This window comes from Lissotriton vulgaris, chromosome 1_1 (genome assembly GCF_964263255.1).
Source record: "Lissotriton vulgaris chromosome 1_1, aLisVul1.2, whole genome shotgun sequence".
In the NCBI taxonomy this organism is placed as follows: domain Eukaryota; kingdom Metazoa; phylum Chordata; class Amphibia; order Caudata; family Salamandridae; genus Lissotriton; species Lissotriton vulgaris.
The window spans coordinates 1,933,646,815-1,933,672,907 of NC_141685.1; the positions used below are offsets into that span (position 1 = coordinate 1,933,646,815).

General features: G+C 45.5%; 1 protein-coding gene across 1 annotated transcript in view; it reads left to right on the forward strand.

Annotated features, from left to right (window-relative positions):
- RPS16 (ribosomal protein S16) overlaps nucleotides 1–25,512 on the forward strand; it is a 32,665-nt gene extending 7,153 nt beyond the window's left edge. The window contains exons 4-6 of the mRNA XM_086919592.1: nucleotides 6,732–6,828; nucleotides 24,357–24,404; nucleotides 25,327–25,512. Of these exons, the coding sequence (XP_086775718.1) occupies nucleotides 6,732–6,828; nucleotides 24,357–24,404; nucleotides 25,327–25,472 (291 nt within the window). The 3' untranslated portion in view covers nucleotides 25,473–25,512. The remainder of the gene's footprint in view (nucleotides 1–6,731; nucleotides 6,829–24,356; nucleotides 24,405–25,326) is intronic.
- The last annotated feature ends 581 nt before the right edge of the window (nucleotides 25,513–26,093 follow it).

The window sequence follows — 26,093 nt, forward strand, 5'->3', positions numbered from 1 at the left end:
GCCACGATATTTCCCTTTGCGCCAATATCAGGCCCAGATCAATGAATTTGCTCGTCACCTTGGTGTGTTTGGTGTGCGGGAACCAGAGCAGCAGGCATGCCGCCATATCGAATTCCACCTCCCTATCAGTCACTTCGTTCAGGAGGTCCCCTACCTCCGCCCAGTAGGCCTCCAAGTGCGAGCACCCCCAGAACAAATGGTCCATGTCCGCTCCCAGAGACTAACACCGTGGGCATCGGGCATCCGGTACCTGAAAGTACCGCTGTAATTTCTCAGGGGTTAAGTAGGCCCTATGAAGCACATAGAAATGTACTTGCTGAAAGCGCGCATTTCTCGTGCCCTTCCACGTGCGCCGGAGGATATGGCCCCATGCCGTGTCCGGTATGGGCCGACCCACACTCTCCTCCCATTTAGTCTTGAGCCCCTGGAGCGGTTCCAGTCCCTCATTCAGCATCCTATTATGGAGGCACGTCACAGCTTTGAACGTACCTGCCGCCATTACCACATACTGGCACGCCATAGTCGTTGTCGGTTCCATGAGTCCCCCTTTCCAGTGCTTCTGTATGGCAGCCACCACCCCCGCGTGCAGGGGGAACCCCCCGTCGGGCAGCCCAAACTGGTCCCGGAGCGCTTCGAACGGTGCCAAAGCCCCGTCTATGTATAGGTCGCCTATTACCTGTAGTCCCGCCTCTTCCCAATCCAGCAATGGGGACCAATCTCCCCCGTGCGGCAAGGCCGTCAGCTTGCCGATCGGGATCTCCGGTGCATAAGGCCGCGAGGCCTTCGCTCTCCTAAGGCTCCTCTGCCAGCACAGCCGGAGTGTCCGTTCCTCCATAGTGAGGCCCCGCAACTCAAGCCTCTGTTGCATGATAATATAGGACAGTACGTGGCGTTGTATCCCCCGATCCCGGTCCTCCTCTGGACCCCGAAACACCCTAGCCACGTTCTGTGTAAGGACCTGCAACTGCGCCCTGGTCCGACCACCATCTCATCCCATTCACTATTGAGATGCAGGGAGCGCACCCGACCGAACCTCCTGCCGATAAACACCCTAGGCGGAGATGGGCGGCGTTCTCCCAAGCTAAATTTAACCAGGCGTTAACTGTGAAGGGTCACCCTGGGGGTGAGGGGGTAGAAGAAATTAATCTCAATCTAGCCCAACGAATCACGGAGGCCCTGGACCTGGTGGCTCCACTCGGTGCGGCAAAAATGGGGGGCCGAGCTCAGAGATCGGCTCCTTGGTACAACGAGGACATGCGGGCAGCCAAAGCAGCGTGTAAACGTGCTGAAAGGCAATGGAGAACTGCCTACTCGGCCCACGCCAAAGCAGAGTATATAGAATGCAGTCGCAACTATCACAAACTGATAAAGGGCAAATCACTGTACTACTGCAATAAGATTGAAGAAGCTGAACAGTCCACTAAGGAACTCTTCTCAATCTATAAATCTATTGCGGTAGGGAAGCCCGCTGTGGACCCCAAGAAACTTTGCACAACGGAGGGTTGTGACCGTATTGCAGAGTTCTTTGCAAATAAGGTCACTAACATCTACAATTCCTTCCCTCAGAAGGCAGACCATAGCCCTTTACACCCGGAGGCCATTAAAATCAAAGGGGAACAACGATTAGTCACCTTCGTCACCCCTCCTACGGAGGTACTTCTCCGCATCTGCGGATCGATAAAATCCGGCTCCCCAAGAGACCCGACCACTCCCAGTCGGTTGAAGGGCAGCCTGCAAGTACTTGAACCCTATGTTCGCCACCTGCTAGATGCCTCCTTCAAGTCCCAGAGTGTCCCCATTGCTTGGAAGCAAGCAGTTGTACTCCCTCTGCAGAAGAAAGCCAATGTCAGTTTTGAGAAACTTGACAATCTTCGCCCAATTTCCCTCTTGCCCTATATGGCTAAAGTGGCGGAAAAAATAACCAACCTACAACTTATGCAGTTCGTGGAAGAGGCTTCGCTACTCCATGACTCGCAATTTGGCTTCCGCCCCCGTCACTCGACGGAATCGGCGCTTCTCGTGGCAGTTGAAGCGCTACGACAGGGCGTAGATGAGGGCCAAACCATGGCTTTGATCTTACTTGATCTAAGCGCGGCATTCGACACTGTAGCACATTCCACCTTGCTACAGTGTCTGAATGAAGGTGGGGTCACAGGCGAAGCGCTTGGCTGGATCGAATCCTTCCTGTCTGACAGGTGTTTTCAGGTCCGACACGGCTAAATGTTATTCGAAGGAGATTAAGTTGGGCCAGGGCGTGCCTCAGGGCTCGTCCCTGAGCCCAACCCTATTTAATATCTGTCTCCCCCCTTGCAGCCATCGTGGAGGGACACAGTCTTCGCCTGGTGTCATTCGCCGATGACACGCAGCTGGTCCTCTCCCTATCGCGTGCACCCGGCCTTGCAGCGGACATCTTCAGGAACTGCATGCAAGACCTGGCAACCTGGATGTCCGCAAACTGTTTAAAGCTGAACGGTAGCAAGACTGAGGTGCTCGTGGTGGGGAGAGGGCCATCTGCTTGGTCGTCGGCCTGGTGGCCGCCCTGCCCGGGTGAGGTCCCTATTCCCTGCCGTGAGGCCAGGAACTTCGGCGTGTGGCTGGACAAGGACCTTGCCTTCGGTCCCCAGATCAGCCGGGTGGCCGGGGTGTGTTTCGGTGTTCTGAGAGCCTTAAGGAAAGTTTTAGATCTTCTTCCCATTTCTGCTCGGAGGACGCTGGTGCACGCCCTGGTCACCTCGCGCCTTGACTACGGGAACCTGCTATATCTGGGGGCCACGAGCAAGGTCCTGGGCCGCCTGCAAGTGCTTCAAAATGCCGCGGCGCGGCTTGTACTCAGGCTCCCTGGGAGGTCACCCTCCAAACCAGCTCTACTCGCCCTCCACTGGCTCCCCGTGGAGAAGAGGGTAGAGTTCAAAGCCCTCTCCACATGTCACCGCATTCTGAGCGGTAAAGCCCCTGTTCCGCTCCAGAGTTTGGTGACATACTATGAGCCCACACGCAAGCTACGGTCCTCGCAGACTGGGCTGCTAAAAGTTCCCAGAGTAAGAAAGGCACGTATGGGCGGAAGATCTTTTAGACACCTCTCTCCCAGATGCTGGAATGCCCTTCCTTTAGAACTGCGACTAGAACCATCTGAAGTCCTGTTCAGGAAGAAGCTTAAAACCCACCTTTTTAGCAGGTAGCCTTCTGTAGGAGGGGGCTGGACTATCACTGTGGTCTCAAAAATACTCCCGCAGTAAATGCGGAGCCGGTGCAGCTGTGTAATAAAGTACTGAAAGGCCACTTTTGGCCAAGCCGTAAACCATGTTGCAGCGAATAGCTTTGCAAGTTAAGGAGTTGCTCTTAAATAAAGTGTTACAGTAAATAGCTTTGCATCAAGCAATACTTTTTTTTTTTTAAACCTTAATGAGCGCGGTGCCGTTTTCACGGACAACATGCTATGCAAAGCAATAGGTGTTGCTTTTGGTATTCTAAATAACAATGGCAAAATACATTGCCATTTAGAATGCCAATAGCTCCAAAACTCGTAGTTGAGAGCTTTTGCATTGTAAATGCTTGTGGAAAATGTATTTTAAGTGGCTTGTCATCTGGAATTTGCTAATATGCTTTCCAGGGCTTCATTTCCCATGGTCTGGATATGGTGAGGATGTCTTTTAGCTTCTCTGCGGACTCTTTTTTTCGAATACAGTTGAAACCCGGACATGCCTGTTCCCTGTCGCTTTCAGGCCAACGGAGGCCTTGTGCAAAGTACGTTTTTATTTTGCACCACACTTTTTTTTTTTTTACTTTTGAGGTTACGCAAGTGCACTTGTTTGATTTTGCAACCTCGAAATATTTATACCCTTTTTGAAAAATATACAAAAAAATATATATTCCCTTACCCTTTAAAGCAGCATTACATTAACAGATGTTTAACCTAATTCGAAGCAGTTCTATTTACCGCTGATCATGCAGCTTCAGGCTTATTCTATGTTTTGAAGCACTTTTCAAAATGCATTCTGTGCAACTGCATGTTCAATCTGTGCCTCTTCTATCCACTAACATGGTAGTTCATAGTACGTTGGCTGTGTATTTTGCCGGTCGATATGGTAGCTTGGCCATCATTTAGTGGATTCTATTTTATTGAAGATTTGGAACTGTAACGAGGTCCACTTGAAAGGAAACATACAGATGAATGCATAAAATATAATAAAACATGTATAAAATATAATAAAACATGCGAAAGCACCTTAATGACCTCAAAACAGAGTACAGATTTTTCAACGCATAGCAATTTAAGCAAATAAAGTTTTGGATTATCAGCAATAGGATTGAGGTAATCGGAGTATATCCTAAATTGTGCAAAGAGCATTCAGGTAACAGCCAGTTCATGTGCAAAATACAATTTTTTTAAATTCTAGCTTCAGCAGAAAATTAACTTGGAAAAACAGTTGTTACGGCAGTCATGTGCAGAATACAGTCCGAAATCAAACTTCAATAGAAAATAGTTTTAAAAATTGCAACAAGACCATGGGCGAAAAATAAAACCGATCCCAGTTGTGCAGAGAGCAATTGGGTAGTAGCCAAAACATGTACAAAATACATTAAGGAAAAGGAGTGAAAAATTAAGACTACATAATAGGACGACAGGCTCAGGCATAACAGCCCATTTAAGAGAATTTATATAAAAGATTAAAATATGTACATAAACTCCTTTAAAAAAAAAGTTGAATCATTTTACACAGACTGCTTCATTTTTTTGGACAAAAGAGTCACCGGTTGAAGCTACATCCTTGACACCATTTTGTAAAAACATCGGCCTGAGCCAGCGACTACTACCATCATTTAGTAACATTCCTGTTTTTATTTCCCTTATCTCTGCCTTTTTAAAATTAAAGTATGGGGATCTTTGGGGCATCTCGACCTCACGGAGTATGAAAATTAATTTCTCGTTAAACTGATCCTCAGTTTACAGATGCAGACAATACTGTTTCTGCATACTTATTTACTGTTTAACATTATTTAGTTCATTTTAGAAATTTAGTCCTGCAACTGCATGTTTACACACAGAAAATGTTTAAAGTGGTTTGAAACATTAAATATTTCAAAGTGGGAGAAATCCAAGCACCTCTTTTACATGCTTCTGACTGGAAACCTTATTTTTTTTGCCACAACGCTCTTATCAAACCTAAAGTATGGCACTTTTTTGAGCACCTCAAATTTTTTTCTCTCCTCTTAATAGTGCCTTAGTTTGTAAATTAATCTGCATTCCATATTGAGTGTTTTTAAGCAGTCGTTGCATATATTGGCTACTATGCCGCCATACCCAAATTGTTCGTCTGAAGAAGTTTAAGATGGCCTCTGCCTACTAGTGCACCATAATTTGTTTGATGTAAAGGGCTGGAAATCGGCATCCAACATCAGTGGCTGCTCCTGCGGGAGCACTCTTACAAATAGTGTCTAACACATTGCTTCCTGCATGCACGTTACCATAATTAACATTCAGGCCCATTAAAATAGACACTAGTCAAGTCCTCAAAATATATATATATATATATTTTAAATGTAACACCCTCGCATTACTGCAACTCGTGCCTCATACAGAAGATGTGGCATTACAGCCTGAGTTTCCGACTTTGGAACTGGGGAACCATGTTCAAGTGTCGGGCTAACATTTAGTGATTCTGTAGAAATAACGTAATTGCCCGCACTGTGAATAAAAAATAAAATGTCACATTGTGTAATGTAACCGGTGAATATGTAAACCTGTACAATATCTGTAGTTTGATTTTGCACTTTATAAAACTGGGGCGAAAATGTGGGGTCTACCAGCTAAGTAAAGTCTGCTGGGCAGTGGTGCTGTGCCTGTCTTTTGTCGGTGGGTGGGTGCACGCCATGCCTGTCTTGTCGGTGGGTGAGTGCGCGCCGTGCCGGTCTTGGGTCCATCAGTGGGTGAGCACAGGGCTTGTCGTAGGGGTGTTGACTTCTCAAATTTGCTTAGTCATCAGATTGCGAACACTGTCAAAGGACTTTTAATGCCTAGAATTTGAGGCCCATTCTATCATGATACACCACAAACTTTAATTTCGTTAATGGCTATTGTAATATAATGGATAATGTGCTTCGTGGCTAAACACTTATGGTCCCAAAGACGAGACCTATTGACTATGCCAATGCTGGTTTTATTAATAGTACTAGTACCTCTGCTAAAATGCATCCATAATCCAGTTTTCAATGTGCCACATTTTTAGGACTAGTTGGATCTCTGTTACAGTAGTTCATATATTGTCTAAATTGCAACTTCTTTCGTGTAATTCGTTTATGCCGACTCATTTGTGTTAAGCTTCTAGCGTTTGGGAGGTAGTTGTTAGCATCATATAAATGAGTATTATTCTATGTCTCCCCCACCCAGAGACCCCCCACACTGGTTTCTAAAGTTGTTTTAATTAGGAATGTTGAATTCCTCTCTAGAGGTTATAGCTTGATCTGGTGAAGCAGTTACATGGGTATGGAGTTTCAAGGCATGCGAGTTAACCTGATTTGTGTCTAAAATTGGGCATTCCTTTGGTGCACACTCTGAGTTACTTCATACTATTCTTTAGGTATCCTCTTTAATTTTATAGCATTTCCTAATGGCCTGGTGTTTTAAATCAGTTCAATTAAAACTGCAGCATCTTTGTAATGTTGATAATATGGACACTTCGCATTAATCTCATGTGCAAATTAATAAAAGCTTTAAATGGTTTCCTTTTTAGCTTCTTGAGCCGGTTCTTCTCCTAGGCAAAGAGAGATTTGCTGGTGTTGACATCAGAGTCCGTGTGAAGGGTGGCGGTCATGTTGCACAAGTCTACGGTAAGCTTAATAGTTCCTTCTACAGATTGATAGCGCTGTTACACATGAGCTTTCAAACTATTCGTGGGAGCATCGAACCTTGAGCCCTTTGATTAAGTTTAGCAACAAGGGAGAGCTGTTTCACTTTTAATTTTAGTATTGCTTCCTGTCCGGTCCTTATTTGCTGGATGGAGTGATGCATGCTTCAAATTATATCCAGATTTAGCAAAACTAAGCGCGTGTAGCACACTAAGTGAAAATTTGAACCAATCCAGTTCAAAACCTCTTTTTGTAAAAAAAAAAAAAAAAGCTAATTACCTGTCAACTGCATTTCCCATTTTGTACAATGGGGCACACCAAATCATTTCGTTCTCGTTCTGAACCGGCTTTAATAAACTAATAGTACACTGCATCACAAAGACCAAAGAAAATGAATGATGCGTCATCTCTGACCTGCCTTATACTCCAGTGCCCCCATCCGGAATTGTAGAGTGTGGACATATTCAAGCTGATAACCTGATAACCATGTTTTTAATTTTGATTAGCAATGAGACCACTGCTTTTAATACTCAAACAATACATTTTACCATGCGTAGAATGATTAGCCGATTTAGCAGGTTCTCCCTTTTTTCACATTCATGCAAAGGTGGCAGGACCAGAATGACCCTCGTACATTTTAGATGTCCACGTGACCCGTTAAGTATTTTATTTTAGGGCCCTTATTTACCAAGGCCCTATTTGGGGAATCATTTCAACAGATAAAATCGTGTTTTCGTTTTGTGCTAGCTTGAAATCTTGACCATGCGTTTAATGATGATGCTTCTGTCGCTTACGACTGTTCCATGGTCAGCCAGTGATGGAGGCTTGTTTTAAAAAAAAAAAAATCCATGGATCCAATGGTCAAACGCAGAGCCATTTTTAATTTAAACACTGTCACCAGTAAATCTGTTTTTTAATTGATATCCCACAATCATTAGAGCAATATTCAGGTTCAGGTGTGTGCAAAAATGTTTTTTCTCTTCTCTATACAATCATGCTAATCACTGGCATATTTCACGATACCTTCTGCGACAAACCTAGTAGTCCAAATTTTGTGATTGCAGGAAGGGAACGTGGGAGGACTTGTTCCTCCTACTGCCTATTACAAGATACGTCTAGATGCCCTTCTCAGTTTGAATTTTTGTTTCTTGTGGAAATCAAAACTTTTTCTGCTTTGCTGTTGGCCTGCAGTAATCTTTGTAAATTGTTGCTTTTATACCACAAAACGAAATAATTTCATGTACACGCACGCATTTTAAAAAACATTTTTTTTCCATTAGCCATTCAAGACTATTCTAATCGACCCAAACTGAGGGGCATATATTGACTTTCTACTCCTGCCTGAGTTGAGATTTAAAATTTTTAATCAAATTGTTTTTGTTGTATAAGAAAATCTGAACAATCACCCTGAAGACAAGTTATGTTCACCTCATGGGATTAAAACTGTTTGTATTTTCCTGCCTCCAAAGAAGTGCTTGGATTGCAATGCACGAGGGGTTCAATGATGCACTGAATCACCACACATGAATTGATCTTGTGTGTATTTGATACAGAAAAGTCTTTTTGTGTTTTTACTTTGCAGCAGGCTTTTAAAACTGTTAAGTCATTACTTATTTGCGTATTGCTCTTTTCCTCTTTTTGGAATTGACTTTCAATTCTTAAATTTCCTTTTATCAGCTTCACCCAACCCTAGCATGAAATGCTGTTTAAGACCATTGAGATTTTGCGGAGGTGCAAGAACCTTGAGTGTGCTGCGAAAGTAGATCTATTTATATTCACTGAAGCACATTATGTTTTTAAAGTGTGCTTAGATTTATTAATATCGTTATTATATACGGGGTGACCCAAAGAAAGTCCTAGGACCTGGGTATTGAGCGTTACAGATAAGGTGGTCCTAGACGTTAACTCTACACACAATTCTTGATACTATGTTATACAACTTAATTCAATTCTTATTCCACATGCGAAATGAATCCTGCAATGAAGAATTTTGGAGACAAAAAGGAGAAAAACAGTAGCCCAAAGATAAACAAATGTCCAACGCACACAAAACGATGTTTTAAATGTCTTAAAAGTCTCTACTATTTATTCTAAGTAAAATTCCTCATCATGATACAAATATACAAATTTGGAAAAACAAGGGGTTACCAAAAGGTAAAGTGCATAGAGTGAGAAATTGGTGCTCGTGTGGGATAGAAAAGGACCAAGATGGTCAAAAGACGGTAAATTCCAAATATTTCTTGAGTCCAAGGTTAAATAATCCTTGGAAAGATTCTGGAGGAGCCTGCCCTCAATGATTATATCGCAAAAAATTTCATTCTTTCTCGCTATATTACGGCGAACAGTTCATCCGTTGCTCTTATTTTCCAAGGGGGTGGAGGACAGGGGCACAGAAGATGTAGGGGGAAGGATTGTCGATGTTTCGACCCAAGGATAAGAAGGACAGTTGATATCCTCATGAACGGGTCTTCATCAGGACGGGGTGGTGAAGGGAGGGAGCTAAGTTACATTGAATTCAGGTAACCCCAGTGGTGTGGGCGGACACCAGTAACAACAAATGTTCGGGCTAAGTATCTCAAACCAACAACATGAAGGTCAAAACTAGATAACAGTACTCCATAGGCACTCACCCTTTAATGGTGTGCCATGTGCGAAAAATCAATGGGTTTATTGAAAGCCGTCCAAACGTGCTCTCAGGTACTGGAGAGAAAGGAGAACACATTGCCATCAATGCTGTATTCCCAAAGTTACAAATAAACATGAAACATTGATGGATCAAGACTTAACTGAACAAAGCGACATTACACAAAAAGCGATTGGAAACGCTGGTTACACTCACCCTCGCTGTCAGTGGCGGCGGGTGGGTATTGATTAGTTTGTCAAACAGTTTACACGCTGCGTCTGTGGGCAAGAGTGTATTGTTAGCCAACTTGGTTACGAGTCCGAACCAGAGGGTTAGTCTGAAACTGACGGGAGCGTGTTTACAAACATACCTCCTATATCGGACTGCACGGGCTGTCAGTGGGGCTCTGTCTCCTGACGACTGCTGAGAGATGCTCAGACGGCGCCGTCTAAATAGTAGACGTGACTGCAGCGTGCACGCCTCTAAGAGTCACCCTAGAGCCGGGGTGGTTGCCTAGCAACACCTAATGTTTGGAGTGAAGATAGACTCCGGGCGGACCATGAAGTTTAGGGAGACAGAGTAGACATAGGTTAAAAAGCTGTATGCAGTTAGAATTTTACAAGGTACATATTGTATAGTACATTAATATAGGATGTTAAATGAAATTTACATATACAGGTCAAATAGTTACATACAGTTTTACATGAGTGTCGACTGATCACATGACCCGCATCATAAACTGGAAATGAAAGGATTGCTAGTCAACCATTGTACAAGGTAGCCATTTGCCTCGTTTCCTCATATTCATTTAGGCCCCGGTTAACCGTGTCGAATATATGCATCCACTTGCATTCTCTGATGCTTAGGGTACTGGCAAAATTCCCACCCCTTACATTTACTTGTACTTTCTCCAATACCCACCATCTGATGCTCTCTGGTGGGGGATCAAAGGTCAGAAAATGTTCCACAAGGGGGGCACCCTGTACCTTACAGCGTATCCTACTTACATGTTGCAAAATACGAGTTTTTACCTTCTGTATGGTCTGACCTACATACAGGAACCCGCATGGACATGTAATCGCATAAATAACACCAGCGGAATTGCAGTTGGTATGTTGCCGCATGGTGTGTGCGTAGTTATTATGCGTACACTGCTTGATTTCCAGAGTCATGGGGCAGGCTTTACATGTGCCACACTTGTAGTGTCCGACCACTGGTGAGGTGTTCCAGAGAGTCGTTTGCGTATTGATGGGTTTACTGGGAAGTAATGATTGGACTACATAGTCCCTCACACTCCTCCCTTTTCTGAACGCATGCATGGGTGGGTCAGGGATCCCAATTTCATCTGCCACTAAGTGCCAGTGACCATTGATGATTTTCTTAATGTCACTGCTCCTGGTATTAAAGGTAGTGACACAGGTCATTCTCTTGCTGTTATCATTCTCTTTAGATTTGGGTTCGAGGAGAAATTCCCTGTGACAGAACCATGCTTTTTTACGGGCCTTTTTGAGCAACCTGCGTGGATAGCCCCTGTCGGCCAAGCGCTCAATCAGTAGCGCCGATTCATTGATAAAAGCAACCTTACGGCTAAAATTCCGGCGCAACCTCAAACTGCCCGTAAGGTAGGTTGTCCCTGAGGTTGCGAGGATGGTGGCTCGAGTAGCGAAGCAGGGTGTTTCTCTCTCGGTTTTCTATATAGTGTGGTCCGTAGATGTCCCTCTTCTTCTACTATGCTAATGTCAAGGAAATTAATCTTCTTTTCACTAAAGTCCAGGGAGAATTGAATGTCGTCTGACTTACTATTGGGCCAGATGTGAAAGTTTTTCAGTAGTTCCTCACAACCTTGCCATATCATTAAGACATCGTCTATGTAACGACGCCATAGCACGATGTTTTCACTGTAAGGGTTGGTCTCATTAAGTACAAATTTGTGCTCATATGAGTTCATGAAGATTATAGCCAGATCAGGGGCAAAACTTGCCCCCATGGCTACACCCTTGGTTTGAACATAGTGGTCACCATCAAAGTAGAAGTTCTTCTTCATGGCAATTTCAAGGAGGTCCAGAATAAAGGTCGTCGGGACCTGGCAAGGTCTCGGCCGTTCTTCCAAAACCTACCAAAACTGACCCTTTTGTGCAGCGCTTGTTGGTTGGCATCTGTATTTGGAGAACACATCTTAAAGGAAGACTATCATGTAGTGTCTCAAACTCCCTCTGACTATATCCGAAAGGATTTTGTGTTTGTGGGTGGGACAAAGTTGACAGTGGGGGCGACATCTCACCCCGACCAATCGCACTGCTTAGTTGTGCCATCATAGGCGACATCTTCATGAACATACTCCTTTATTTATTCTTTTCATTGCGCCAACTTTATACTTGTTCATTTTCATTCTTCTTACTCTCAACATTGCTAAGAATCCACACGTGGAGTGAAAATGCTATTTCCCAGGTTTCTAGTGTTCGCACTGTGTCCGTTGGACCTCCTTGAAAGAACACGAGTGAGGCATACTTCATTTAGGGCAGTGTTTTATTTTCTGTCGGGGTGAGATGTCGCCCCACTGTCAAGGAGTTCTGATCAAAGAGTGCTGTTTGGGCATTGCACTTAAAAACCAGTCTGCACGCAAAGCAATGAAATGTGAAAAAGATATGGAAAAACGTATAAATAAGGTGTGCATCCTGTCCCCAAATTTGATGGGACAAAGTTGAGCCATTATTCCCCAACAGACCAAAATGGATGGGTGCAGTTTTGGACATCTTAATAACTCTTCGTGCTCAAACGTTTTTTCAACATTGCACTAAGTGGTCTTAATAGAAATTGTCTGGACTATTGCAGTATTGTATCCTCTAACATGCGCTCAAAGGTCTCACAGAAGACCACATTCGGCCTTCATAAAAGACGTACACTCTCTTCCACTGGATACCCGGATTATATTAAATCTGTGCACCATGCAAAAGGCCCAATGAAGCAGAGGTCTAGGTTTGTGGACAAACTGATGTATCTTGTCATTTGATCTGCTAAATCAAACTGCTATGCAAGTGGCATTAATAATGGCAGGCCTTATTTGACTTCAGTGCCCATGGCAATGGTATGCCTTTAGCTCCAACATAATCTGGGGCAACGCTTCTGATTCAGGAAACTCAAAAGTGAATAATTCAACTCTTCAACTTCACATGGTACGAAAGGGACACATGGGATAATAACCATATCGACTGACTCCAGCACTTGGCAGGAGGGATCGAGTCAAGTCTCATTAATTGATGCCCTTTGAAAGTTAGGAGCCTTAGTCTGCAGAGGGCTAAACCTATGATCAATCTAGTGAAGGTGGCCAATCTTTTCAGTAGAGCTGCAGATCAGTGAACACTATTGTGGTCTACTTTCTCATACATGGATTGGGTAATTGTACTTAAAGACTAAGCTACTATGCTGCCCATAGAGCACCCCTCCCTCCATTGATGTAAACGCACTTTTCGGTAAAGGTTTGCCTGTGGGGTCTCGTGGGGCACGTTTTCTCTGTAAACTAATGGTTCTGAACCGCTTCTGAGAAGCAAAGTCTCACTAGGGTTTGTGGTCTTATCGTCGTGCAATACATGGGATGACCTTGCATACCTTATGAGTGTCCGGGCCCAAACGTCTTCCATTGACTGCCTACTTGCTTCAGAAACTGGCCCTGCGTTAATGATTGAAGGTACATTTTTATATACTGACTGGCTAAGTAGTCTTACATGGCGTTGTTCCTTTTTGACAGGACAGTTTCAGTAGACCAACGTCCGGTCCCCTTTTTAAAAATTTGCTTCACCCCTCCGTTTTTTTTTTTTTTTAATTTAGAACATCATTTTTATTTTTCTAAGCTCTTCTCTAATCCTAGCATTCAGAGTACATGGTTTCCTCTTGCCCAATTAAGTCTGCTGCTTTGCGGCGACTTACTTTATTAAGCTTTAATCAAATTTGGACTATAGAAACACCTTTAATGCAATGGATATTCAAGGCCCTGATTATTTCAAGAAAATATATATTTTATCAATCTCACCGGCACTCCTATTTAGCTACCTATTGGAGCAGTTTGCATGTGTATCTATCAGTTAACAGACTGTTCTCTCGTAAAACAAGCATTGAAAATGCAATAGGTCTCATTTGATTAAATTGAAGCCATTTTCTTTGCTAATGGTATTGTATAGCAAAGCAAATGGCTTTAACTTAATGAAAGGCAGGACCTATATGCGACCACTGCCAGGGGCCCAGGGCCAGACCCTGCCACAGCCAGGGGGCGAGGGCCAGATTCTGCCATAGCCAGCGGCCGAGGGCCATTTGGTCCTGAAGCCAGGAGTTCAGAGCTCAGTCCAGCTTAAACCAGAGATGCAGGTTTGCCCGCTTTACTCCATCCTCCATATTTTTCATGAATATGTAATTGGTACATGTAACATAAGTAGCTCTCACCCTGAGTAACCGTAGGAGCTTTACAGACTGTCCCCGTTACTCTAAAGTTCTCATGTAACGCTCTCCGCTCTATTGTAAAGCGCTCCGACACCTCTCTGGGTGATGTTGGCACTATGAATACTTTCTCAGGCTCCCTTGTTCCACTCCCTCCCCGTCTCTACCCCCGCTTGTGGTCTACAAGAGAGGGGTTGTATCCTTTGCAAGCAAATAATGCAGACAGAGCCTGCTGTGCAAGCAAAGGGGTGAAGATTAATCAAACCCGCGGGGGGGAGGAGTAGAGGAGCAAGGGGTGAGGCGGGGACGACAGGGAGAGTTGGGGGGGTGGTTACTCAGTGGGACAGAATAGAGAGAACAGCAGGCTACGGCTCTACCCCGGGGCACCATTGGCCGTTCTAGGAATACCTTGGGCTTACTTGGGAGAGGGGGCTGGAGGGGTGTGTGTGTGAGGTGGAGGGGTCGGTAGAGGTCAGTAGGTCACCTGCGCCCTCCCCGCAAAAAAAATAGAATAAAACGATGCAGTTGAGTAGTCCTCGCGTCCTCTATTATCACTCAGGCTTCCAAGCAGGGCTTTAAGTGGGATGATAAAAACTGGAGGGGGTCTCTGAAGCGGCGTGGCCAATGTAATTAAGGGCATGGGTTATAAACACGTAGGCTAGAAACCTGCGCTTCGCCGTAGTGTGCTGCCCCACTGGTATTTTGCTGCTTCTGTCATTGCTCTAGATAAATAATACAACAAGTAACAAAACAGGACTATTGGCTTTGTCAATGGTTGTTAGTTCTGAAATGATGAGACCATAAAACAACTATAACCAGTCTGAGACCCGTCTCAGCGCCTGCTTTTGAAGGATGCTGGTGCCGACCGGCAGCACCCGGCCCACTTAAAGTCCTTCTTTCCATTAGGAAAGAATGAAATCCCGATTCCTCGGGCTGTGAATAAATGTGTGATTAGTGGCAGAGATGCAGGTTTGCCTGCTTTTACTCCATCCTCAATATTTTTCATGATTATGCAATTGGTACATGTAACATAGGTAGCTCTCACCCTGAGTAACGGTAGGAGCTTTACAGGCTGTCCCTGTTACTCATTTCTCATGGAATGCTCTCCGCTCTTTTGGAAAGCGCTCAGACACCTCTGGGTGATGTCGGCGCTATAAATACTTTCTCGGGCTCCCTTGCTGCACTCCCTCCCCTCCCACCCCCTTCAGGGTGCCCCCTCTGGCCCCATCTCTACCCCCTCTTGTGGTCTACATGAGAGGGGATGTATCCTTTGCAAGCAAATAGTACAGACAGAGCCTGCTGTGCAAGCAAAGGGGTGCAGATTAAACAAACCCGGAGGGGGGTCGGGTGGGGGGCTAGAGGAGCAAGGGCTGAGGCGGGGACGACAGGGAGAGTTGGGGTTGTTACTCAGTGGGACAGAATAGAGGAAACAGCAGGATACGGCTCTACCCCGGGGCAGCACCGGCCGTTCTAGGAATACCTTGGGCTTACTTGGAGGAGGGAGTTTAAGGTGTGCTTGGAGGGTGGGGGTGAAGGGGATCACTGACTCCAGCAGTGACAGAGGGAGCGTGATCAGGCAGGAAATGGCTGGCGATTAATTATCGACTGTAGAAGTATTAAAGGCTGAGATGGCCCTGGAAAGACTCAAAACCGTGGGCTGCAACTTGCAAACAGAATCACACAATATTAACTACATGTGGCAGTGTATGTTCTTTGACCCTTTTAAAATGAGCTAGACTGACAAGAGTTCCACAAATTTTCATCCGAGGTGCACCCCCCCCCCAAAATCACAATGAATTGTTTTCCTGCTGACGTTATGTATCTGGAATTCCCATTGACTACTGATGTTTTTATTTACTTTACACCCTGTCTGCGATGGGTCTTCTGTTTTGCCCTTTTTGCCCAGCAACAATGTGAGCGCCTCAGTTTTGTGGGATTGATAGGAACGATCATGTAGTGCCGTACGCACGCCATACAGACTTAAGGGTGCTTTTCATTCCGACAAGCCTCTTCGTGCCTTAAAAACCAGCACCGCCTCTCCCCTACCTCCTCCACCGCCGAGGAACGTGCAGGAATGTCTACAAAAATGCGAAAGAAAAAAAAAAATTGGCCGGAAATGCAAGAACTAATCCGGCCCCTCCCGGACTGGTGAAATGACTCATAGTTGCCATGGCGATATTTCAGAGAATACGCTTGCGACACCGTAAGTCACGTCACCGAGTCCTCAAAAGGCGGGATCACAGCCGGACAAATCAACCAAACAGGGGCATTGTCCAATGGCAGGACTCGTTTCGCGAGGCTGGTCAATGGCAGAAGGGGCGTGGTTTCATGCCCCTTCTTGTTTACAAGAACTCTTGCCTGCAGCAGCGCATGCGCTGCAACGCAGGCTTCGACCTAAAAAGGATTGTAAACCTGGTTATCCCCGCCATAGTAACCCTTTGTTTCTGTGTACATTTGAATGACTACTTCTGAGACAAAGGTGAAGAGCATAATACAAAACTAAGAGGTTGCTCTTAAGTTATGCACATTTGAGGAAAGGGGAAGAATGCTGGCTGGAAGAGAAAGGGAACCTGAACTGAGGGAGGATGGAATTAAATGGTGGTATGGAGGGAGGTTGTGAAAAGAGAAAAAGGATGAAAAAGGAATGGAGCAAAGAAAGCAAGTAGAAAATAAACAGATGGCAAGATGAGAAAGGAAAGCAAATAAAGAAGGAACGAATGACAGGAAATGAAGAACACCGTGCAAAAGGCAATGAGGAATAAAAGAAGATAATTATAAAGAAGGAATGAAGCAGAGAATAGGTAAAGGGCGAGAAGAGCAAATAAAAAAATAAAGGCAAAAAAAAATCAAAAGAGAACAATGAAGGCAGGAGAACCAAAATGAGGACATATAAGAAACTTAAATCAAGACTTAAATATGTGACTGTTCTAAATGCATCTTTGGATGTTGCTTGCCAACTCCAAATTTATTGTGGCTGGCTGTAGTGGTTTGTATACATTGCACAATGCCATTCTTTGAATTATTCACGTGCATGTGGCGTGCGTGTTTTCTCATGTTTATGTTTTAAATGGACACTCACGCGTGCGTGGTGGGTCCGTTCTGTGGTTGTTCCAACGATGCTTTCCATTCACCGTTTGGCTTTCCATCGATGGGGCGCTTCGCGCATGGGTGGAGTTGTATTCAAATAAACTCCAACTTGAAATTGAATTGATTTCCTGGATTATTTATCTTGTTACACTGGCTTTAATGAAATTGACATGAAGACTTTTTTGTTTTACGGGTCGTAGATTTCGGAGTGCTTTGATCTGAAGCCTTTTTACCAGGCAGCAGTGCCGCTTGCTTAAGAAAAGGTTGTCTGCATGCAGCTCCTGCACAGGAACATTTGCAGCTTCGCATTAACAGGGAGACAACTGAACACTTAAACTCAAGTTGCAGGCAGTCAGTTGCTCAAAGACCGTGAATATAGGTAGCTCTTGATTGATCTGTTGGAGATATCTGATCTAGAACATAAATGAATATTGCAGAGATACCGTAGAGAATGTAGTATAGTGATTGCTGCAATTTAAGGATCCATCTTCTCAATTCAAACTATGCTCTTAACCGATCGTTTTTATAGGGTTTTAATAGTTGGCTCGAATACTTTTCCTTAAATACTCAACCAACTCCAACCCCACAAGCACCCTGAGATGCTGAGCATTTCTGGCACTGCATATTTGCCCCAGTATTGAAACTTTCATAGATTCCCATGCTTTGTATCATTCCCCGTCGTCGGAATGGGAGCCTCGGTAAATAGAAAAAACCATAGTAGTAAGCACAAAGTGAAAAAATAGGCCTAGGCCTCATCTCCTTTTGTAACTTATCCACCTCTTTTTGTAAAAGAGACCAAACTTCTGCAGTAGCCAATCAGAGCAGCCTCACCCCATAGAACCTTCCTGAGAGAAGCTCAGAGCCTCAGATTTTCTACCGCACGTTGTGCAAGGGAGTCTCCATTGAGCTCTGCTCAGTTTTCTTCAGTTTTTTCTTGTTATTTCTTCAACTTCTTGGATATTTTCTCATCATGTCGGAGAAGAAAGCCCTCTTTAGAGCCTGTGCCACCTGCTCCAAAAAGAGGTTGTTTGTCGAGGACAAACACGAGGATTGTATCTACTGTTTGTATCCGGACCATAAACCAACAGGCTGTCCGATTTGCAGATCCTTCTCAGCTAAGACCTTGAGGGACAGGGAAGGACGTCTCCTCACATGGCTTCAGAAGATGAAGGACCGGAAGGACATTATCTCTTCGGACAGTGAGGGCTCCTCGTCGATGGTGTCATCCAGAAAGTCTCGGAAAAGGGGTAGGTCCCCCCTTTCTACTTCAGACGAGTCCCGTCACAAGGCCTTACCAGGGACCTCTGATAGGTCTGACAGGCCGGCTGCCCAAAAATCTCCTCACCGAGGTGAAAAGGAGAGGCAGGGTAAGCCTGAGGAACAACGGGCCTCAAAAAAGGTGAGACTTCTACAGTCTCTTCGCCTCCCTCAGAGAAAGATCGAGGGGTCAAAAAGCCTTCAACCCCTGCTCAGGAGGTCGCTTCAGACAAGAGGCAGAAGTCGTCGACGACTAAACTCTCAGGTACGTCGTCGACGAGTGTTAAAAAGGACAGCTCTGCCAAAGTTGCCTCGTCGACGGCGCCTACACCGTCGACGGTTTTCAAGGCTCCGGAATCCTGCTCGTCGTCGACGAGAGTGACCATCTCCACATCGACAATGTCTGCAAAGCTGGCGTCGACGGCGGTGTCGACGACGAGAACGACTTCGACGACGATGTCGACGACGCCGGTTACCATGTTGCTGACGACTAGCTCGTCGACGGTCCCGTCGACGACGCAACCCTCGGCGACGAAGACAGTATCTACGTCTGCACTTCCACTGTCGACACAGACCCAGAAGAGCTTCCCGTCGACGACGACCTCGTCGACGACGACCTAGTCGACGACGGAATTTTCTGAAAAACATGTTTTTTCGAGGAAAAGGAGGCAAATAACGCCAGAGATGACGTCTTCTCGCCAGGTTCAGAAATTACCACCTAGCCTACTATTAGAAGAGGACTCTGATGAAGAGACTTTCAGTGAATTTGGGCAGGCCTATAGCCCTTCTGACCTCCAGGTTCAGGTTCAGGACGTTGGCTCTGAGGAAGAGCAGATGGAACGACAGCACTATGCTCCAGAGCATTATTATAAGGAGGAGCGCACTACTATCAGGCACATGCCTCCGCAGCAGCCTCTGCGTCAGGTACCTGAAGGGATGGTGGCAATACCATCCACTTTAGTGGCGGATTTACAACTTATGTTGCAGGACTACCGGCAACGTTTCCCTGCGCCTCCTGAAACCCAACAAGTGCGTCCCCCGACACCTCCGCCTCAGACATTACGACCTGTGGCAGACCATTCTTTGCCTCCAAAAGAGCGTGCCACTGCGCTGGAAGTGCGCCCACAAGAGGTGGTTCAGGTGCAAGATACTGATGATGACGCTGCGTCTTCAGATGCAGACCAGCAAGCGGATCCTGATCAAGATCAACAGGCGCCGTGGAATACTACTGACCCTATAGATCTGGACAACACCGATCTGGATAACATTACTTCGCCTCCAGCGGACGTTGGAGGGTTTCACAACCTGATGGACAGGGCATCCAAAAGATTTGGTCTCCCAGTGACCACGGTTCAATCGGATTGTTTTTTATGACTTTAAAGAACCATTCAGAAAGTCAGTGAGATCCATCCCGATCATTGAGCATGTCTGGTCTGAGGGCTTGAAGGCTATGCATAATCCGGCCACAGTCCTCCCGGTGCTTCAGAGACTGGAAAAGAAGTACAAGGCACCTGATGGCAGTCCGGCATGTTTGCTTGGCCAACCGAAACCGGATTCGGTCATCTCGCAGGCTGCCCAGAGCAAATCCAAGAATCCTTCTACGCCGATGACTACACCGCCGGATAAGGAGGGCAGGCGCCTAGACAATGTAGGCAAAAGATTTTCAGCTATGGCCAGTCTCCTGGTTAGAGCAGCCAATGCTTTAGCGATTCTGGGACGCTATGATCGGCAAATGTGGTGCGACCTTGCTCCATTTGTAGAAGAACTGCAGGATTCTTCTAAAGATGAGGTGAAGAAGATTTTGCTAGAAGGGGAACGGGCCTCTTCGGAGGTCATTGATGTGGCAATGGATATAGCAACCACCGCATTCCGAGCACTTGCCGGCTCAGCGGTTCTGCGACGCCAAGGGTGGTTAAAGGCCACATGGTTCAGGCAGGAGGTGCAGAATAAGATCTTGGATCTACCATACGACGGTGAGATGCTGTTTGGCAAGCACGTCGATGAGGCCCTGCAAGGCATCAAAAAGGACACGGATACAGCTAAGTCCTTGGGTACATTGCAGTATCGTAAAGTGCCTTTCAGGGGAGCGAGAGGTAGGTTTTTCTTCTTATCGTGGAGGAAATCAAAATCGCTACTCTTCTGGATCTCAGTCCAGCCAGACGTATCAGCCCCAATACTCTCAAAGGGGTTCTTTCTCTCGCCAGCAGCCTAAAGGACGTCCGGGGCAGCAAAGGAGAGACAACACCAGGAAACAATAGCGGCCAGGTGGCTCTTTCCACTGTTCCTGTTCCCTCATTCACATCAGTGGGGGGCAGGATTGCCCATTGCCTAAACAACTGGATGATTATTACATCGGATCAGTCGGTCCTACAGATTGTCAGAGAAGGACACGCATTGGAGTTTCAAGACCTTCCTCCAACGAGAGCGCCGGATGCCTTCCCTCCCAAACATCTCAGGCTCCTTCATCTCGAAGCCCACCAACTTTTCACCAAGGGGGCGGTAGAGCCTGTACCCCTTTCGCAGAAGGGGAAAGGGTTCTATTCCAGGTTCTTCCTGGTTCGGAAGACAAAGGACAAGTGGCGTCCAATTTTAGATCTACGGCAGCTCAACACTTATCTCGTGAAGTTGTCCTTCAGGATGGTCACTCTTCAGGACATCCTGCGTCTACTCAATCCAGGGGATTATTTGGCGACCCTAGATTTGGAGGACGCCTACTTCCACGTTCCAATTCATCCAGCTCACAGGCAATATCTTCGATTTACAGTGGGCAAGAGCCACTTTCAATTCAAAGTACTGCCATTTGGTCTCCGGTCCGCCCCGCGGATCTTCACAAAGGTTCTGGCTCCGGTGGCAGCTTTTCTCAGGAAGCAAGCTATTCAAGTGTTTCCATACCTGGACGATTGGCTGCTAAAAGCTCCATCTGTTCTAGAAGCGTCCAATGCAGTCCGGACATGCAAGGATCTGTTCGAGCGACTAGGTATTCGACTCAACAAGGAGAAATCGGTTCTATGCCCATCCAAGTCAGCAAGGTTCCTAGGGGCCATCCTGAACACGGACAGTTGCTTAGCCCTTCCATCAGAGGAACGCCAGACCAAACTAATGCGTTCAGCTCGTCTTCTCCAATCTCGAAGGACACTGACAGTTCGCAGGTACAAATCGCTTCTCGGATCGATTTCATCTTGCATTCCTTTCGTTCCGCACTGCAGGCTCAGGATGCGTCCACTACAAGAGCAATTGGACAGACAGTGGCGGCAAGTCACAGGATCCTTCGACAAGGTTGTCGTTACCAAGGAGATGAGAAAAGCAGGCAGCTGGTGGCTGCGGAAAGACAATCTTTCCAAGGGTTTATCGTTCCTCCTTCCACCATCTCCCCTGATTGTAACAATGGATGCTTCCATGGAAGGATGGGGAGCGGTCCTCCAAGAGCTAAAGGTCAGCGGTCACTGGAGTCCAGTGCAAAGCAAGTTCCATATCAACCTCCTGGAACTTCTCGCTATCAGTTTGGCTCTTCAAGCTTTTCTTCCGAGGATTCAGAACAGTGCAGTGCTGGTTCGTACGGACAACACTACAGCCATGCACTACATAAACAAACAGGGTGGAACAAGATCCTCCACCCTCTCCAAGGAAGCCCAAACGCTATGGAATTGGTTAATACAGAACAATGTCTCCCTCTCAGCGGAACATCTAGCGGGGACACTCAATATCAGGGCGGACGCTTTGAGTCGTCAGAGAACAGTCTCTCACGAGTGGGAACTGGATCAAACCGTTCTGGAGGAACTCTTTGCACGATGGGGGACACCATCCATCGACCTTTTTGCGACTCCCCAGAACGCCAAATGCCTGTCCTTCGCAAGCAGGGTTCACCATCGGGAATCCTTGGGGAATGCGCTTTTGATTGCCTGGTCAGGCGCCTTTGTGTACGCCTTTCCTCCCATTCCACTGATTCCGAAGTTGATCAGCAAACTCAAGGTGGAACCGTGCAGGATGATTCTGGTCGCTCCAGCATGGCCCAGACAAGTTTGGTACTCGGAACTTCTTCTCCTCTCCCAGGACCAGCCAGTTCTCCTGCATCCTGTTCCAACTTTGCTAACAATGTCTCACGGTCAGGTTCTACATCCGGACTTGAAGTCACTGCGATTGACAGGGTGGCTCCTGAGTTCAGAGAGTTCCAGGGTTTAGATCTCTCAGGGGAATGTAGAGACATTCTGGCTCTGGCTCAGGCTCGAGCATCTAGTACCAACAAGACCTACCGTGCTAAATGGAAGAGATTCTGTGTTTGGTGCCAGAAGGAAGGTTTACACCCATATACTTCTTCTCCGCACAAACTCTTGCCTTACATACTTTCACTGGCGAAATCTGGATTGGCGCCATCTTCGGTAAAAGTCCATCTGGCAGCCATCTCTAGATTCATCTTCAGGTCCTTCCCTATGGTCAGCGAGGATTGTCAAGCAATTCCTGAAGGGTTTATTCAGGGTCTTTCCTCCAGTCCGGCCCCCACCTCCGGCCTGGCATTTGAATCTGGTTTTGTCATCTCTCATGAAAGCCCCCTTTGAACCTGTTCATAAGTCTGACCTTAAGTTTCTTTCCTGGAAACAGGCTCTTCTCTTGGCCCTGACATCGGCTCGCAGAGTAAGTGAGCTCCAAGCTTTCACGATTGAGGAACCATTTCTCCAGTTTAAGAATAATGTGCTGATTCTACGGACGAATCCTAAGTTTATCCCGAAGGTGCCTTCGGAATTCCACCTAAATGAGCCCGTAGTCTTGAAACCATTCTTTCCAAAGCCTTCTTCACCTGCGGAAAGAACTTTGCACTCTCTGGACATTCACAGATGCCTGAAATTCTACCTGGAGCGAACGAAGCATTTCAGAAAATCTTCACAGCTCTTTGTTTCCTTCAGTGCTCCACGCAAAGGTTGTCCAGTTTCTAAAGCTTGTATTTCCCGTTGGATTTCCAGTGCTATACAATTTTGTCACCAGGCGGCTGGGAAACCTCTGCAGCGAGCAGTTCGTGCTCACTCTACCAGATCCATGGCTTCATCTGCGGCGTTATTCGCAGGAGTCCCTATCAAGGACATTTGCAGGGCGGCAACGTGGAGCAGTGTCCACACCTTCACCCGCCACTACTGTTTGGATTCTTCTGTGAAGGAGGATGCAGCAGTGGGCCAAGCAGTCCTGAGGAATCTTTTCCAATAAGTCGGTGAGCTTTCCTTTCTATCCCGCCTTCCTGTTGCATATTTTGTGTGACTGTATTATTGTCATATTTTATGATCCTATGTGTTCTGCTGTTCTTTTCAGAGATGTGTAACATTTTCAGGTTCATGTATGGCAAAATATGCTTTTCTGTTTACTGTTGGTTACTCTGATACAAAGCATGGGAATCTGAAAGTTCCAATACTGGGGCAAGAAAAGAAGTTACTTACCTGTAACTTTGGTTCCCCAGTATTGGTAACTTTCATAGATTCCCATGCGCCCACCCGCCTCCCCTGGGAAAGCTCAGTCTTCTGGTCTTGGTGGATAGCTGTTTACAACGGCTACGAAAATCTGAGGCTCTGAGCTTCTCTCAGGAAGGTTCTATGGGGTGAGGCTGCTCTGATTGGCTACTGCAGAAGTTTGGTCTCTTTTACAAAAAGAGGTGGATAAGCTACAAAATGAGATGAGGCCTAGGCCTATTTTTTCACTTTGTGCTTACTACTATGGTTTTTTCTATTTACCGAGGCTCCCATTCCGACGACGGGGAATGATACAAAGCATGGGAATCTATGAAAGTTACCAATACTGGGGAACCAAAGTTGCAGGTAAGTAACTTGTTTTCTTAACTGGAGAATGCTCAGCAGAATTGGTTGAAACCCAACGTGTTAACACTGAAAAATGATTTTAATAATTGGATTGTCTAGTAACTGTCCTTAAAAGTTTATCGTGGGTAAGGAGCAAAGAGGTGTAGACACGTCCCACTCATTCGACTCATTTGACTGTCTTTACCAGTGGTGGTGGGGACTCCTTTTGCAGTTTTAACTGATTTGTTGATATTTTATGGTTAAGCATGCTACTTTGACTTTTTGGCACGTCTTATGCTATTATGTAATCTAACACTTTCTTTTTATATTTTGCCATTCAGCTATTCGCCAGTCTATTTCAAAGGCACTTGTGGCTTACTACCAGAAATGTAAGTCTTTGAGTTAACTGTTTTTGTTTGTCTTGTGTTAACCATTTAAACTTATTTGTTATAGTATAGTGCATGCACTGGGGCTTTTAGTTACCTTACTGCAAGTTTGATTGTAATTATAAAGTGGGAGGCTGTGGGTGGCAGACTTGCATTAATAAACTGAATTTCTGAGTATCTCCAGTTATGAGTCATTCCCTCTGGTCTCTATACCAGTGTACACTATGTGTGTTGTATTTTGGGGGTGGGAGTGCAGCCTGAGCATGTAGTCTTGCCTGTGAGCTCATGGCAGCTGTTTGTGGGTGACACCAATGGATGCAGGTGCTTCTGAACATTTCACTGCCCCACGTGATGGTTTGGGATTGCTCTTGCCTGTGGCTTATTTTATGCACGAGTTCCACCTGCTTCCATAATTCTATTCTTAATATTGATGTCTTTTTGCTTACCCCAAACGCATTTCTTCTTAAACCTGATTTCTGGCTGTTGGTCCCTTTGCTTTTTATTAGTGAAGAGATAGTGGTGAAAATAAAGCTAGTGTTGAAAGGTAAGCAATAGTGGGGATTTGTTATTTTGCAACCTTTCAGATATCCTGGAAGGTGTAAAGGGTAGGTTTTTGCAAGTTAGTGTACTGAGACAGTATGTAGTAAGTGGGAATTGTGGTGTAATTAAATTAAGTTTGTTGGACCAAGCTGCAGTTAAAGGCAGTTTGTTACTGTTGTAGAGTGGGTTTAAGTGAAGGGCGAGGGTAGGAGAGGAGTGGTGCAAGTAGGCAGAAAGAGTACAAGGGGGAAAAATGGCTAGGGATGAAGGATAGGTCTTGTAAAAAGAGGACCCCCCCATATGCTTATCTTTGTGTTAAGGGGATCCCCCAGTCGATTTGATATAACTGTTTTTTGGTGGTCTTTATATACTCTTCCTGTTTCAGATGTTGATGAAGCTTCCAAGAAGGAAATCAAGGATATATTGATCCAGTATGACAGGACCCTACTGGTAGCAGATCCTCGTCGTTGCGAGTCTAAGAAATTTGGTGGACCCGGAGCTCGTGCTCGCTACCAGAAATCCTACCGATAAATTTGTTGCATTTCTTCCAATAAATCTGAAGTGGAAACTATGGGTTGTCTTTTGACTTTTTGCTGTCCTAACTCTCCCCGCCCACCACACACAGGGTGATTAAAACATTTGATTTGTGACTGGTCAGTAATTCATGTTATGCAGTAGTGATTTTGAGGTTGGGGAAGCTGTTGGTAACTCCTTTAATTACAGATGGGTAACGGCTTTGATAGAGGCTGAGATGTTTGTTATTCCAAGCTCCTTTCGAAGAAGAGTACGTAAATTGTGCAAAGCAGGCACCTGTGGAAATTTGTGTTAAATTTGTATATAATTTGTCTTTGTTCTTAAAGATGTCCCTTAGTTTTGTATGGTAGGGCCATAAAACCATTCTATTTCAGTACGAGTTGACCCATTATACTGGAATTCTTTTCTTTTATCTGCGTGCATTCAAATAGTGCATGCACCATATGTGATGACATATGAGAGTCTACTCTTTGGGTTGGTTAATTGTTTTTGATGTATTCTAACACGAGTCATGTTTTTGAGAAGGGTGCATTGGTGAAGGGGTATGGCGTGCATTTTTCTCAGGAAGCCTTCATAAATCAATTGTTTTATATTTTTTGATCAAGGCATTATGCTTAC